The 17,845-nt window shown below is 41.9% G+C and overlaps 1 protein-coding gene across 2 annotated transcripts in view; it reads right to left on the bottom strand.

Moving 5' to 3' along the window:
* Positions 1-17,845, bottom strand: part of FGF12 (fibroblast growth factor 12) — a gene marked incomplete at both ends in the record, with an annotated part of 355,334 nt that overhangs the window by 242,260 nt on the left and 95,229 nt on the right. The window contains one exon of one of the 2 annotated variants that reach the window (XM_079705461.1): positions 6,977-7,175. The exons of the other annotated variant lie outside the window; for it this stretch is intronic. Coding sequence (XP_079561587.1) covers positions 6,977-7,175 — 199 coding nt within the window. Of the gene's footprint in view, positions 1-6,976; positions 7,176-17,845 lie in introns of those variants that run through there. 2 annotated transcript variants of the gene reach the window in all.

The raw sequence follows: 17,845 nt of genomic DNA, 5'->3' as shown, positions 1-17,845 counted from the left end.
GCCAAGCTTCCCAACATCACTTGGACCCCTTGCTCCCGTCACTCCAGTTACACTTCAACTTCTTCAAAAGCACCGAACTCCCTCTCACCTCAGTCTCATGCAAGCTATCCTCCTCTGCTTTGAACATTCTTCTATCCTTTTCTGCCTGCCTCACCCTTCAGAACTCAGCCTACATGATTCTTCCTCAGAGACATGTTTCCTGAACAAATGCTAGAGATAGTATTTTCATTTTACAAATCAGCAAACTGAGGCTCAAAGTATTAAGAAGCTTGCCTAATGTTCTCACAAATAATATCTCCAGAATTTGGATTCAGATCCCACACCAACGTCCATGAACTTAATCACTCTGCTACACAGTCGCTTAAACAGTTAACTGTAAAAAAAATTTTAAATTAAAAAAAAATTTTTTTTTTGTAAAGGCTAAATCCTACAGGGCTCTCCTGACCTTGTTATTAACCTCTTTACTTTTGAAAACATCTGAAGCAGTTGTTTATGTTTATAGTCAAGAAAGTCTTCCCCTCTGGACCCAAGTCTCCCAGTGGGTCCTTAGGTGTCCCAGATGACACCCCTGACATCTCCGAGGCTCCCGCATGCAGAGAGGGACATCCCAGCCAGGAGCCTGGGAACAGCACATGACAACACAGCCACAGAACTGCTTCTGCAGTACCGGCCTGCAGACCTCCAGCAGCCTTCCCACTTCACTCCTCCTCCTCACTAGAGATCCTCCCTGGGGGCTCCAGATCATACCCAGAGCAAAGTAACATGACCCTCCACATTTCCTTGAACTGTTCATCGGATTCCCCCCAACTGGAGTGTCCCAGCTTCAAATCACATTGAGTTCTTCAGATTCAGCCTCCTTAGCTCGAGGTGGTGGGAGATAAATACAGATGATCCGCAGGGTGCGGGCTGGGGTTTCTGAAACAGTTTAGCCACTTCCTGACTCCATAAACCTGAACAAGTCTGTCTGCTACTTTGAAGCTTAATTCTCTTATTTCAAAGATGGGGCTATGTCAGTGGATCGTTATGAAGAATAAAAGGGGCAGAAGTTGTGAAGAAACTCCGTAAATTCTGAAGTTATACAGTCAAGGAAGTTATCATTAAAAGTTATTATCATATATGATTAATTTAGAGACATTTTGCATCTAAGGCCCCTCCCTCTCACAGATGCTTAGAAAGTGGCCTCAGAACCAGAGCCCTTTATTTTTTTTAACTTTTTATCTTTTTAATTAATTTTTATTGGAGTATAGTTGCTGTACGATGTTGTGTTAGTTTCTGCTGTACAGCAAAGTGAATCAGCTGTACGTATTCATATCAATATATCACCTCTTTTTTGGATTTCCTTCCCATTTAGGTCACCGCAGAGCACTGAGTAGAGTTCTCTGTGTTTTACAGTAGGTTCTCATTAGTTATCTATTTTATATATATTAGTGTATACATGTCAATCCCAATCTCCCAATTCATCCCACCACCACCCTGCCCCGGTATCCATACGTCGTTCTCTAGGTCTGTGTCTCTATGTCTGTCAGAGCCCTTTAGATGTGCTGCATTTCTCTTTGGACAACAAGTAAAGCTCTGTAGCTTGATGGGTAGGCCATCAGGTAGAATCCAAAATGTAGTATATTAACTTGGTCTCCTATGTCTAATGAGACTGTTTATGAGAGTTCTCGTAAAATCTATAATAATTCTAGAAAGAAGTCATAGCGAATATACATTATGACAAAGTACTCAAGAAAGAGACAAGAAAAGACTAATTACTATTAACAAATTTTTCAAACCAAATCAACACTGTAATATCTATGTAAAAATATGCTCTCAACAAGACTAAAAGCAATAGTTTTTGGCTAGTAAGCCCAGTACTTTCCTTAAAATATAATTGTATGAGACAAAGCTTTAGTTTCTAAAGATCTTCTAAAATATTCCTATTGCTTCCTCAAATACAGACTGCCTCATTTCCTACAAATTGTTTTTCTAAGTCTGTTCAAGAATATCAACTTCATTAAAACTTAAAGACTTAATCCTGAGTTATGGCTTGATGAGATCTCTGTGGGATGAAAGAAATCAAGAGATCACAGTACCTGCTATTTTAAAACGATCTTACAATGGAAACATAATTTGTTGATGAGAATGCACTGCTGTAGAGAAAACAGGATTAAAAAAACACATACAAAATATCAGTTTAAACCCTAGGGTGGGTTTCTAAAGAGAAAAGCCTGGGTTTTTTTTTAACAAGACATTAAGCCAAATATCATTTAATTAGGCTGATTTTTTAGTTCAGATATGAGTCATACTTTTAAAGGAGAAAATACAATAAAACTACTTGCTATAAATGTAAAATATCACCTGTCATGTGAATGTATTCTTGATCTATATATTGACCAGAATTATTTCAATTTATAAAAATCTAATTTATATTCCATAAATTACATGATTAAGCATTTCTCCTTTTTTGTCAGTTTTCTTCTTGAAGTTTCTATTTTCTGTGATGCTTCCCTCATCAACATCAAAGGATATATTTGATAGTAAAATTTGGAATGAGTATGCTATTAAATACTATACATCTACCAAAACAAGTCAGAAAAATACTAAAATATTTTGAGTAACCTCAATTTTTATAACAGAAACAAGGATTCAGAAACAAGCAGAAACAGGGGCTCAGAAAAATGACAAATGAAAATCAACAAAATTTAGTAAAATTGTAATAACTTCTTTGATTTATTTTATCCAGTCGGTATAAATATACTACATCATTCTTTAAGAGGGAGGTAATATAAAACCAAAAACTTAAGTTATGAAAAACATCTAATGTTTTTTAGGTGAGGAATTTTCCTGATTACTTCTGTTTTTTTAATGCTCTGGTTTGAGGGAAGGAATTAAATTATATAGAAAAATAACAAAATCACAAAATCACTTAAAATACATAGATTTAGGCTTATCTAACCACTCTGTACTTTCCAGAGAGGCTCTCATTTGAAAACTCAAAGAGTGATACGAATGACCTCCAAGGTTCCTGGCTGCTCCAAAATTCAAAGATTCTATAAACACCTTTCCCTTCCTGATGGTGAATGCTATCCATTACCTGCAGCAACTCCTGAGTCAAAACATAAATAATTCTGGAGTCAATCATTTGTACAGATGTTTCTATTCAAAAGTAAAACAAATATTGGAAATAAATAAGCCATGTAATTCACGTGGATGTGCTAATAGCTTAGATATGGCAAATTAAGTGGTATCAACATTTAAGCAAGTATTCCAGCAGGTCTGGCTCATACAGGTATTTCACATATAAATAATTATTCAAGTAATAATGACCATAGGAATGCTCCTTTCTTTATTAGAAAGTCCACAAACAGAACTGTTCTAAAGGCTTTTTTATGGTTCAGTGTCTTCGGCCAACGTGCCAGTTCAAGGTCTCCAACATTTCATTTCTAAAGAGCTACAGCCCGCACAGTGCCTAAGGGGTTAACTATTCCTGCACTGTCTGTATGTCTTCACTGTTGGATTTACTTTTATAATGCAGGCTGCTATAGGATGGTCACTTTATTTTTTTTTTAATTTATTTTATTCAAGTAGAGTTGATTTACAATGTTGTGTTAATTTCTGCTGTACAGCAAGGTGATTGTTATACACATACTATACATTTTTTTCATATTCTTTTCCATTATTCAGTATCACAGGATATTGAAAATAGTTCCCTGTGCTATACAGTAGGACCTTGTTGTTTATCCATCCTACATATAATAGTTTGCATAGGATGGTCATTTTAGAATCCCAATTGCCTATGTCTCCTTCTACCCATAACCTCCTCTATGAGACCGTATTCCTGTTCTAATTACAAAATAATAATGATAACAATCCTTAATGGTAAAAATAAATAACACACAAAATTATTTCCATTCTCTGACAGAGGACACCCGGTTCATCATACCACTTTTTTCTGTGTTGTGTTGTGAAGTGCACAGGCAAGAAGAATCAACTGGATCAAGTTCTAGCCCCAATCTTTCCACAATCTAGCTGTGCAATCTTGTATAAACCACCAACTTGCTATGGCTCAAGGATTTCTTATCTTAGGAAGGATTTTGCTACACAATCCCAGTGTAAGCCATCACTGTGCTCCAGGGAGGGCATTCACAAAGCATCTGAGGTACCCTGTGGTCCTGTAACTGCACAACAGGAGGTCTTGCCCTGCCAATTCTCACATTTTCATAATGCAATATCATGATTTTGAAATCTGAGATCTTTACTGTGTAATTTCAGTATTCCCTCTGTGTTTATGAGGTTTCAACATGATATGTATCAGAACTTGGTGAGCTAAGACAAGGATTAAGAGACACTCAATGTGTCAGCCCTGAAATCAGAAATACAAGTGTGGCCTTTCCCATCCAATACCTGACTTAGCTTCACTGTTTCAGTCTCTCTCCCCTGGCAAGTCTGGTCCATGGAACTTGTGTCTCGACAGAAACTCAGAGTGGAAATTCTTTATCAGTACAAGTTATTCCACTTTACCATTTGTGACTCAGTTTGTAGTTCACAGAATATAGCTTAGAAAGGCTAGTGAGTTCAAGGATAACTCAAATATTAAGTGAACATAACATCAAAGTGCTTGTAAAACAGATTTGCTCAGATAGTTTTTTTCCTTTTGGTGTTTAGCAACTTTCTCCCAATCCAACTAAAGAATCCTCTCTGAAATTGAGATGTGGAAGGTGCTATATCTCTCTATATAGGCTCATCCCCTACTACATGAATCATAGTCACTGACAGCAAATCAACAGGTTAATTGTTTGGCTTTGTTAGTAACAATAACAGGACACTATCATCTTCCCCAAAAGCTTTGCTGCACCCTACACTCCCATGTTTCTAAGCTAAGCTTCATAACAAACTGAAGTCCACGGTGGACAGAAACATGTGTGCTGCCTTTGCACTGGGCATGTCTTAACAGGTCCTGTCACCTCTCTGCCAGATTATTACTGTGACACTTAAGCTAAAGGAATTCACCAGTCATGATCTCTTTACAGAAATGTACACCAAGTGGATGAAAAAGAGGGAAAGGTTAAATGAACATTGAAAAGAACAATAAACTCAGCAATTCCCTCAAATTCTCTATTTTCTAATGAGATGTTAAGGAAAAGGTCACAGGAAACAATTTCCTTATGCAAAATTAAGCCATGCATATCACTCATCTCCAAATCAACTTCAACAAAGATCAGTCAAGTTTATCTTATCTATTCACAAAAACAATCTACCTATCATCTTGATGACCTTGTTTGTAACTGAGGAGGCTGAGTAGGATCTATTCACAAACATCATTATCCCAACTAGAGTGCAAGAACATACTTCAGAGAGTGAGATATAAGAGTCACATGGAATTCAGAGCCTTGAAGTCCCTTGCAGACCACATAAGCCTTGAGAGAAAATGGCCCCCAAATGATCCTTGCACAATACAAGGGATTTGACTTCCCCCTAATATGAATTATTTACTGTGCAGAGATAACTCTAGTATTTTGCATACATCTTCCCTTTATAAAATGAACAGGCCATATTAATTGAATATAAAATAATAGGCTTTACTGGCTCCTGCCTTCAGATCATAATTATTTTTGTTTACTCCTGAAATTTACTATTTCATCAACATCACGGAATAAGAAAATGAGCCCACTAGGGAGTGAATAACGTCATGAAAGCTCAATGGAAAAATGAGGTGAGATGGCTTTTTCATAAGGCTTAATCCCAAATTTCTAAATTAATTCTGAGCCCCACTTGTCCAGACTTTCCAAGTGTTTTCTTCACCCAATGACCCTAGCCCATATGCTTCATTCCTGGAACCCAGGAGAACATCACAGTCAGAGTTGCAAAGATGCTAACCTAAACTAGTCAACTGATCACAGAGCAAGCTTTCTCTCCAGACAGTATTTCCTTTCAGTTGTCCACAGTAAGGGTAGATCATCTGCAGATTGCAAATGACCCGGTGGGCCACACCCAGAGGATCAATAAAGTCTGATGGAAGCACAGACCTTAGAAATTCTGCTTTCATTCTCTCCAGGTAGCCTGGCTTAAAATGGGAATAATCACTCTGAAATTTTGAGGTATCCAATTTCCCTTTGTAAACAGAGACACATCAAAGACCAACCATTTGAATTTAGGGCCAAAGAAGAGAATCAGCTTCAGAAAGGCCAGGCCTAGAAGATCTCTGATAAGTCTAAAGTTTTCTTTGCACTCCCTGAGACCAAACTGCAGATACTACATTGTTCCCGTAATGTCCCAAGAGTAAGTGTGAGTGTGCAAAGGATGGGAGGAATAGGACAGAAAACTTAATGAGCAGAGCCATTGGAAACAACGAGAGTAATGGGAGGAAGAGAATAGGAAAAGGAGGTCTGTGTAAAAGGAAGTGAAAGGGCGCGGGTAAAAATGGGGAGGTGAGAAATTGATCAGAATGTGAGAAAGACTGGACATGATGTGTTGCTAGAGAAAGATTTAGAAAAAGACAGTAAATTTAAGTTCATCTGGTGTCTACTAAGCGTCTATTATGTGTTAAGAATTGTGCTAAGTGTTATGAGAGAGATAGGGAGGAAGGTTTATTTATATTTAGGTCCTCAGTAGGCAGATTAAACACTGGCTGGCTGGATGGATGGATGGATGGACGGATGAAGGGATGGATGAGAAAGAGAGAGTGAGGGAGAATGAGGTGGTCACTGCCCTCAAGGACTCTACAAGCTTTATGGGACCAGGAGCATCTATATATGTAACTCTCATTCTAGTCAAACCGTGGTTTCATCAAGGTATAAAGTGTTTTCCTGAATATGGGACAAGGCGCTATTAACTAACAGAGAGCGACCGAAAGATGTCTGAACATTTTTGGAGAACGGGGCCCAGAATGGAAGAGGGGGATCCTGGTTCTCTTCCATGGATGCCCCCAGGTGCTTTTCAGAAGGGGAGGGGGGTGTCAGCCTCTAGAGAGCCCACCGTCTGTACCTCTACTGACCTGGTCTCCGCCTCACTGGCCTCTTGCGGCCGCTGCAGAAGCGCACTTTGCTGAATACCCCGAGGACGTGCCTCTCGCACAGGGAGCGCCCGTCTTTGCTGGGGCTGGAACGGCGCTTGGAGGCCGACACCCGGTCGCTGTTGGACTCCCTCGCCTGTCGCTTCTGCCGGATCAAGGAGCTGGCTATCGCTGCAGCCATAGCTGCTCAGCGCGGGCCCCAGGCCCCGGGTTCCACTGCGCCCTCGGGATCACGCTCCGCCGGGGCTAGGGCAGGACCTCGGCGGCCTGGAGGGACAGGGCAGGCGCGTGGAGGCAGTGCTAATATTTGAGAAGGCCGCAGTACCGAAAACCCGGCGCCCACAACGTTAGTCAGAGTCTGGGCAGTGGCGACAAAATGTGTGAAAATCCAGATGTAAACTTCCCCAACCTCTGGCGGTGGGGGCGGGGCGGTCCCAGGCCTTCCTGTTAACTAGACTCTTGCACCCCAAGGCGATCCGCGTCCAAGGGGCAGTGGGGAGTTTGGTCACACTCCGTTCGGAGTACCAAGTGGAAAGGGAAGAAGGATGTCCAAAACAACAAGCCGTGCCCCTGTTGGAGAGGCGCAAGCGTTGTAAGGTGTCCAAAGTATATCTACACATACAGACATCTAAAACCCGTTTACAAAGCAGTCTGGACCGGGGCGGGTAGCGTGCCCCCGGCAGAAAATACTAAAAAGTGAATAAAACGTTCCTTTAGAAAACAAGCCACCAACCGCAAGAGAGGAGAGGAAGGCAGCAATTTAACTCCCTGCGGCCCGCAGTTCTGGAGATTAGGAGGTCCGTCCCGGCTGGGTGAGGTCTACGGAATGCATCGCACCGGCTGCGGTTCTCCCGGGGCCCGCCGCCCGAGTTCTGGAATTCCGAGAGGCGCGAAGTGGGAGCGGTTAGCCGGAGTCGGGGTAGGGGCGCCAGGCGGGGGCAGCTGTTTCCAGCTGCGGCGAGCGCGACTCCCCGCCAGCAGCGCTGCAAGGAGAGCGGGAGGCGCGGGAGGCGAGGGAGGGGGGAGGGAAGGAGGGACGGGGAAAGAGGAAGGAAGGGAGGGAGGGAGATCCTCGAGGGCCAGGCACCCCTGCGGGAGAAACCCGCGAGAGGCGACCGCCGCGGATACGCGGGGTCCCGAGAGCAGGTGCTCTTTCTCTTTCCTCTTTCTTTCTGGCACAAGACGGGCACAGTTGGTGATTATTTAGGGAATCCTAAACCTGGAATGACTCAGTAGTTTAAATAAGCCCCCTCAAAAGGCAGCGATGCCGAAGGTCTCCTCTCCAGCTCGGCGCCCACACGCCTTTAACTGGAGCTCCCCGCCATGGTCCGCCCGGGGCCGCCGCACCGAGCAGCCCTCCGCACAGGCTCAGAGGGAGCGAGGGAAGGAGGGGGCGCCCTAGCGAGCTCGGGATCAGGTCATCGCCGCGCTGCCCGGGGCCCCCAGGCTCGCGCGGCCCGGCAATCGGCGGCTCACAGGCATCAGATCAGATGGGGATTACCCTCCGGACGCGAGGCCGATCACTCAGTCCCGCGCGGCACATCCCAGCCGAGAAAGGAAGGGACCCGCGCGCTGCGAACACCCGCGCGGCGGCTCGGGTGGGGCGGGGGCTGGCTGCGGGCGACGTCGGCTCCAGGCGGCTGCGGCTCCGCTTCGGAGCTGCCCACCATGGTCTGGCGCCTGGGGCGCAAGAGGGGCCCCCTAGGCCGCCGGGTCTGGGGGGCGGAAGGCGGCCGAGTGTACCACTGGGGCCCTCGGGGCCCGACGCAGACTCTGGGGCCAGGGCCAGGAAGCAGGTGCGGGCTGCCGCCAACTCGGCCAACTTGCTGCGCGGGTGGCAGCTCGGAGCCGCGGGCTAGCGGCGTGTCCCCCGCCGCCTCCTCCCCAGGCCCCGGAGGGGGCGCTCACGGCTGAGTCCCATTCGGGGGCTGAGGCTCCAGGCGCGCCGAGCCGCACCGGCTCCTGGACGCCACCGCCGCTGCCTAGCCGGCTCGCTGGGTTGGAGCGCTAGCTCCACAGGAAACTCCAGGCAGGGACGACCGCCACCGAGACGGAGGGTGGGAAGAAGAGCGGGCGGCCGCCGGTGTACCTTTGGCACTGCTCGCCCACCCGCTGAGAGCTTGGGAGCGCCCAGGTGGGGCCAGCCTGGGGGCCAGGCTCCCGGAGCGCAAGGAAGCGCAGAGAGCTCGGGTCCTCCTCCCCGCCCTCGCGCCCTCTGTTCCCAGACTCTTCCCCCTCCCTCCCGTCACCCCTCTCCCCCTCCTCCGTCTCCTATCTTTCCCCTTTTCTCCTCTCTACGCAATCCTACGTGATTGAGGTTTGTATGAGAAATTCTCAGAGGCAGAACGAAGGAACTGCAGCTCCGGTCGGCTCTGTCCCATCCCTCCCCCAAGAGAAAACACTACTGGCCCGTTAAAGGATCCCGGGTACACAGAGAGGGGCTAGGGGTGAGGCGCCCACAAAGCAGTCTGCCGTCTGTCCAATAAGCTGAAGCACAAAGAATTCTCTTTTTAGAAAGGAAGGCAGCGGACACTGGAGAAAGTAACAATGGCCTGTTGGGTCCACCTTCAGCACATTTTGGAACAGGAAAAAGTGTCTCCATATTTGAGGAACCCAGATTTCTGGTTTCTATCAGGAAACGTGCAAAACAGCCTCAATCCTTAAAATAAGGAACCAGGTGAGCACCCTGCACAGAGGGGAGGATGGAGGTGGAGTGAGAGGGTGACTGTGGCAAGGGCAGTCAACAACCAGCTGTGGAGGGCAATCGGGTCTCCAGGAGTGCTTGTGGTGACAGCTGGATGCAACAGAAAACTCAGCGGAGAAGATAATGTCACCCAAGTTAAAATGCAGCATGAAAAAATTTGGAAACATAAAGGAGTAGTCATGCTAAGGCCTGGAAGTGGCTATTAGTCATACTTAGTATCTCTCTTCAATCAGTCTTCAAATATCCCTAGTCCCTCCCCTTAACAGACATTCCACTAAGCATCAAGGGTAGTGCCAAAAGAGTTCATGGATGATTTCCAAGCAGAAACATGTATGTTGGAAATACCCTAAAAGTGGGCAAGGAACGTGAAGGCCCTGGCAGCTACTGAGAGTGGATGTGGGCTGTGGAGAGGGCCCAGGAATTCTCTAGATGTGGGCACAAACCTGTGGGCCTAGTAGAAGGAGAAGAATTGAGGCCTGTGAGGCTGTTTAGAGCAAGCACTGTGTTAAACAGCCCCACCATGTCTGGGGACCTGGACCTTTCATGCTGCAGCTGGACATAACACAGGCAGACAGGTTTATGAGGCAGACAGCTGGGAGGATTAAATAGGTCAGGCACCCTGAGAGGGGGGAATCCCAGCTGTCAATGGGGGGCACCACATCCCCTGCAGCTGTTCAGTGTGCCTGAATAAGGGCAGTGAACTTGGGATTCTAACAGTACATAACGGGAAAAAGATACACACACACACACACACACACACACACACACACGCAGGCGACCACACAAGACCTCTTCTCCAAAAGTGAATCCAGCCAAATACATTTTCAAAAGCACATCTGGATGTGGTAAGGGACATTACTGAAAATTAATTGTTAATACTGTTAATGATATGGGAAATGTTATGGGAACATCTGGGAATTGTTCACATTTCACAGACAAAATTACGTCTTTTCCTTCCTTGGCTATCACAAGGCTTGTCTTATTCTTGAGGAAGGAAGGTACAAATAGTACTGGCTGGCTTTGGGGACTCCTTGCCTCTTGCAGTTCAACACCCAAAAAGGAAAAGGTCAGCTAAGGTGAGGAATCCAGAGAAATGGGCCAGAGAGGGGTGTATAGTGAGGCCTTGAGAAAATCACTGCTAAACTGTGAGTCTTTTTCTTATCCTCAAATGGGAATAATCATTCCCATCTACCTCACAGAACTGAATATGTATGCGCAAGCATTCTGAAAAGTGGAAAATGCCGAATGAGTAAAAGAGATGATGACAGTGTTTATTTTTTTAAGAAAATGCATGATATTCTTCTGAGATGCTTTTTTTAAATGTAGATCCCTGATGGTTTCTCAGAGCATGAAACAGAAATCTCTATGAGTAGAGCCCAGGAATTTTGAGTTTTTGACAAGTTCTTCAGGTGTCAAAGTTTGAGAGATATATAGATAGAGATACATTTTAGATAACACATAATCCTAGAAGGGAGAAATAAACTCAGACTCTCAAAAATTTAACACACTTTACTAGAACTACAGTCTGTGCCCACCACCCCCCCACCACCAAAAAAAAGGGCCTGGAAAAAGAATGTGTATTCTCTAATCTTTGAGTGTGTTAATTTTTTTTCCTGTAGGTTTATGAGACATGAAAGATGTTTTGATGCAGAAGGTAACCAGTGCAGCAGCACAGGACAGAAGAGGGTGATGGAGGAAGAGATGAAAAAGCAGATAACAGTTGCTGTTTGAAATTTTCTTTGTCTTGACATGACAGTATAGTTAGGTATTTAAGGAACAAAATGAAATCAATAAATGTTAGCTTTCTGAAAGTGACTTTCCATGTCTTTAGATCAATACTAAGAGAATGTGGTGTTTTTGATTCAATTAGACAACAAAACTTTACTTCTTCCCTTGCACTCCTGTGGCTATTGTCAGGGTGCTTTTTAGCTGTTGAGCCCTTTAACTCATCATCAGCATCATTTCCTTCATTTCTCCAGTGAGAAGAAGAGGTAAATACAGGGAAATCTGAGAAGTTAGGTCCTATTTACATGGCTGCTGAGATCAGAAGCAATACCCTAGTTAATTTTTTTATATTCAGAAATTCAGGGACTTCCCTGGCGGTCTAGTGGTTAAGACTTCATCTTCCAATGCAGGGGGTGCGGGTTTGATCCCTGGTCAGGGAGCTAAGATCTCACATGTCTCACAGCCAAAAAAAATCAAAACATAAAACAGAGGCAATATTGTAATAAATTCAGTAAAGACTTTAAGAAATGGCCCACATTGAAAAAAGAAAAAAAAAAGAAATTCATTAGTTTCCTACCTGGGCCACTAATTCTCATAAGTTTTCCTTCATGGTTACTAGGACATTTCCAATATCTTTGCATTTGGGGTTCAGGAATGAGATTACATCAACCTACTGATTATTTAATTAAAATAATCAGGTCATTTTGAAGGGCAATATCTCAGGGATAACAATACCTTGAATTTTTTGCTCTTTTTTTGAACAACTCGAGAATTTCCATTTACAATTCTGAAGACAGCATAGGTGGAACCAGTTGAATTACTTGGAGAAAGTTGCCAGATACACATTGAAAGGATAATTATATTTATATTTCTGACCTCCCTTCAAACAAATAAAACATGGACAGTCTTTATCATCTCTATATGTTTAAGTCATCTCTGTATTCTAAAGGGAAAAAATATAGAATGTTGAATAGTTTTTCCCTTATTTATAGGCCAAGTCTTTCAACTCCTAAACCAAACTATTAGGACCACTGCAGTCATTCACGTGAAACCTTGAATTGGGCACAGATTGCATCCAAGGCCCTGTTTCAGTTACCAAGGGGAACTTTTTACACCTCTACATTCTCCCTGCCCTCAACAAGCTTACAGTTCATCCCATCATGATCTTATTTGGCTCTTGTCTTAATCACCCACTCGCTGTATGCTACCGGACAAGTTATTCAATCTCCAAACCACATCTGTAAAATACATCAATGATAACGACACAAGCAGTACCTATCTAACCGGGCTACTGCAAGGCTCAAAGAAGATGTGACCATAATGTAAAGTATTAGAATAAGCATGCTGTCATTAAAATATCCATTTAAATCAAGTCCCTCCTATAAAATCCAGACTTCCCAAAACAGGAAAACATAGCTTGTGATTCATACACACCATCATTCACTCCTGGACATAATGTATTTAACAAAGGCTGGAAATCTACTTGAAATGAATGATTAACCTTGACATTGTAATGGCAAACAAAATTTTCATTAGCGGAATATTGTCAATGTCCTTGTCTGTTGGGAACAACACAAAGGAGCCAAAAAGAAAAAGTGTCTCCATATTTGAGGAACCCAGATCTCTGGTTTCTATCAGGAAACGTGCAAAACAGCCTCAATCCTTAAAATGAGGAACCAAGTGAGCACCCTGCACAGAGGGGAGGATGGAGGTGGAGTGAGAGGGTGACTGTGGGGAAGGGCAGTCAACAGCCAGCTGTGGAGGGCAATCAGTCTCTTCTCAAATATCATCCTGCTCTGAGATCAGGCCCCTGACTCAAACCTTGGTGAATATGCGCTCACCAGCCTCTGACACCGCAAGCTTGACGGGCAGAAGAAGACCTTTTATCCATGAATATTATCGCATACAATGGCTTTACTTCCATTTCCTTTTCTCTTTCAGATTGTCGATTAAAATAGGTTGACAACAGCAACATAAGCAACTACTTTCTAATAATTTGGGAATTCCTTTATGGTGCTTTATTCAACAGTTCAAAATTGAATTACTACATGTTATATGTTTGTCTGGTTTTGGTCATCTCTCAAGATAAGAAAGACAGTATATTTAATTCTTCTTTATGACACAGATTTAGGGTAGTATCCTTATTGCCCAAGTAGAGAAATTATCAATGTTTTGGAGAATGTCTGTTTTAATAAGAAACATAAGCTATAAATAATGTGAGCCAGGGCTAAGCTCCCTGCAGGGTTCTAACTGCATTGCAGTTATTGACACATTGAATCCTTATAGCAACCCAATGAAGTATGGTCTGTCATTATCCTCATTTTATAACTGAAGAAACTGGGGCACAGAGAGGTTATGTTGCTTAGTCAGTCACCCAGTTAAGAATTGGTAGAGTTAAAGTGTAACTAATTTATTTCCAGAGCTCCTCTTTTATCCTCTATGTTACACTATATGCCCATAAAAACATGATCTCATGAATAATTATATTCATGTAATACAATTTAAAATAAAAATGTAATAATCATTTGCATTGATATAGTCTTTTACTGTTTAGAAATCATTTTCACATGTATTATCTCACTGAGTTTCTTAACAACCTTGTGAGGAAAATTAAGGAGATAATAATAACTCAATTTTACAGATAAATTGAGACTCCAGTAAGTGATGTAATCTCCCAGAGTCACACAAGAGATGAGTGAAGATACATGAGTTTAATCCAGGTCTTCTGACCTCAATGTCTCTCATGTCCCAATTAAGGTCACATAAAGAAAAAATGGAAATGTTATGTGTCCTTTCATTCACTGACCTCTAGTACTCCCCTAGGAGGGTTTCACATCTTATAAATGACCTTGAAGGGATCATTCACTGTTGGAAAGAATGAGGGGACTCAAGTGACCCAAATCTCCTCCCTCTGCAGCTTTTACATCTCTCTGGGCCAGGGAACTAAGATGGTGGTTTTCTCACCCTTGGCATAAGAGGGTATTCGTTGGTTCTGAGATTGTGGCCTCCAAATACTCTCCTCCTTAGTTCAGTAATTTAAGTTGAGCTTCATGAGAAAACTACAGGGAAACTAAATCAAAACAGAAATTAGAGAAATCTGTGAGAGGATAAAGTTACACTTTTTCCATTCCTATTCCTAAAAAAATGTACATTGGTTTGGCTTAAAACACATGTTTGGCACTTGATTATTTTCCTTCCTAGCTAGATTGAGGATATTAAAAAACTGCCCCAAGTGATTCTCCATCATTTTAGCCCTTTTCTAATTTCCAGTGTCACCGATTCAGTGATACCCCTTCCTTCTAGATGAGTAATGTAGCTTGAAGATCCTCATAAGAATGTAAAACCCATAAGGAGAGGAAGATTGTCTATTTTATTTACGTTCCTATCTCCAGTGCCTAAAAGATCACTTAATATATAGCAGATGCTCCATAAATACTTAAATGAATTAATTAATGAATGCATCCATCCATCTGTCTTTTTAAGTTTATTAAACTTAAAATGAAACATTTATTCTTATATCAAGAAACAAACTCAGCTAATTCAAGGGTAGCCTCCACATTTCCAACTTGATCATTTTGCTTCATCAGTACTCTCAAAAATCTGCCTAAATTCAATCCATCTATTAAAATTGGATAGTCTGAAAGGGTATATGGTACCTAGATTTCTGCCCTGACCAACCTCCACCCCTATATTTAGGTGTAGAGTTTCAGTTCTGATCTTTCCCTCTCTTCTCTCAATTTCTCTCTCTCTCCCTCTCTCTCTCTCTCTCTCTCTCTCCCTCCCTCTCTCTCTCTCCCTCCCTCTCTCTCTCTCCCTCTCTCTCTCTCTCTCACACACACACACACACTCACATCCAGAGAAGAAAAGGAATATAATAATGAAAAAAGAGAGCACAAACATCAGATAAAATGAGTAGTCAATTTTTAAAGTCTCAGAATATGATCAAAATGACCTTAAAATCATTTGATAATCCTAACATTCATGCTGTCACCCATCTGTACTGAGCTGCTTTCTCCATGGACCTAGTTGCTCCATTTCTAATTTTAGATTCCAAATTTTCAGGGGATGGATCTTGTTGAGATAGCAGTCTCTTACAGCATCCAGCACATGACTGACAATCAAATTATATTATTTAAATTGTCATAAATTCACATTTTGTCCTCTGTGTGCACATAGCACTGGACTCTGAGAAAATAACAAGTAGTGAAAGACCTCACTGATCCTATTTGATATTTAATAAGATTTTATTGGAAATAACTGAAATATACAATCTGGTTAGAGAAAAATGTCAGGGGATCAAATGGGAGTTTGGACAAGGTGACCAGTAAGGTCCTTTCTAGTACTAACTTTTTAGAATTCTCTAAAAATAAAATATAAAGTAGAAAGAATATATGATTTAGAATAATCTTTCTTTGCATAAAGTTACTTTGTCTGAGCCTAAGTTTATTTGCCTGTAAAATGACCTAGATTACTTAAAATAATATATTGAAAAGATAACACTGGTTTTTGAAACAAGGAACAGTATGCACGAGTGAATGAATGAATGAATGAATGAATGGATGGGTAGATGAGTAGATGGATGGATGAAAAGTAGCATCATTCATCTACAAACCTCTAAATTCACATTGTTAGGCTAAACAAAATAGCTCAAAACAAAAAATAAAAATATTTGGCCAGCTTCCTTTTGGAATGCTGTGGAGACAAGAAAATGTTCAAAAATTCCAGAGTAGTAAATGAAAGCACTCAGTAAAGTTCTAAGTTATTCACTTAACAATCATTTTCACATAAAGTTACACTCCCCTGTGCTTAATTTTGCCCACTAATACAGCATACGCAACATGAAATCAAGAGGAGACTGGTGTAGATGGTTGTGTGTTTACCCAATCAAAGCCAAGATAGATAGATAGATAGTTGTAAATAAGCATTTCAGTGCTCAGATATCCAGAAAGGAATAAGATGATTGCATAAGCATATTTATTTAAACAGCATTTGGAGCAAGAAGGAGAAATAATATTTTTGTAATGTTTTGGACAAGATATTAGTTTTTAAACATGCAGTATTAGCTAGAAGGGATCTCATGAGGTCATAATCCCATTCTAGACAATGTATACATATTGTAATCACCAGAAACCATAGAAAAGAAACCTCTTTAGATGTAAGCTAGAAAATTGTCTCTAGTTGGTTGAGTATGCTAAGAATACAGCAATGGAGAAGAGGACCATTCCTTTCTCTTCATTTTGACAGTTCTTCCTCTCATCCCTAAAAAGGAAAAAGACAAGGAAATAGCCATAGCTGGCTTTTAAAAGATAAGTAACCAGAAGCATTTATTATTTTCTGTGGACAAAAGCCAGGGAAAGAATGTTGACTTTATGTTAAAAATAAGTGGATTTTATTATAAAATAGATTCTAAATATGATCTATATATAAGAGTAGAAATAGAATTTGGGAGAGAGAATCATGACTTACATTTTTTGTTCCTGTGAGGATCTAGTACATCACTTTGACTATAGAAGATGCTCTGTAAATGCATGTTGATTTAATTTTGACTTGAAAGTAATACATGCTCAGGATGAGTAAGAACAGTCTCAAGTTTTACCTTAAGCAAAACCTTAGGCATACTTTTATTAATAGTGGTATCACCTTTAGTCTCTGATAGCATCAGTTAAGTAGTGGCTATGAAAGAAAAAGAAACAAACAAACAAATGTCTGATATAGAGGAAAACACAAGGTCTTAATCTGTGAATGTGTTTTCCCTTATCCCCTTTGTGCATCTAGCACAGATGTTGGGCTACCTTTTTCTGATGATGCTACGCTGATAAAACCCTAGTGTAAACCCACAACATTCTCAGAAGGGGAAGAGTTATTCCCTAAAGTGAATAGAAAGTCAGAGTTTCAGGAGTCAGATAAAAAAAAGATACGGGCTTGGGAAGGTGCATTTAACTCACAGAGTAAGGTATGCTCTTCTTTTTTGTACCTGGATTTTGAGTAATCCATCCACACTTAAAGTTTTCCTGACTTTCAAGGGAAGAAATCCTCTACCAAACAGAATCGGGCCAGAAACTATATAGGAAAAGAACCTCATAGAGACTCCTAAGACACTAGTCTAGAGCTGTGGACTCCAGAGAATGAACCATATCAAGTTATCTAGATGTTAGTTGCAAATTATCTCTGTGTTGTAATCTCCTTTGTTACACACTGGCCTTCAGTAAAGTCTTACATTAACCCCAATTTTTATGTCAGTTAAGGAATCGTTGGGTTTTAGTTCAGGCCTTTTAGTTCAAATCACTCAAAAACATAAACTGAAACCTCTACATTCGAAGTATAGGTTAAAAGCATTTGATAAAAACTCTCACCAAAGTGGGTTTAGAGGGAACATATCTAAACATAAAAGAGGCCATTAAAAGAGCGGCACATAAAAGAGC

The sequence above is a fragment of the Hyperoodon ampullatus genome (genome assembly GCF_949752795.1).
Source record: "Hyperoodon ampullatus genome assembly, chromosome: 5".
In the NCBI taxonomy this organism is placed as follows: domain Eukaryota; kingdom Metazoa; phylum Chordata; class Mammalia; order Artiodactyla; family Ziphiidae; genus Hyperoodon; species Hyperoodon ampullatus.
The sequence above is the reverse complement of the archived record's forward strand: the minus strand, read 5'-3'. Positions and strand labels throughout refer to the sequence as shown.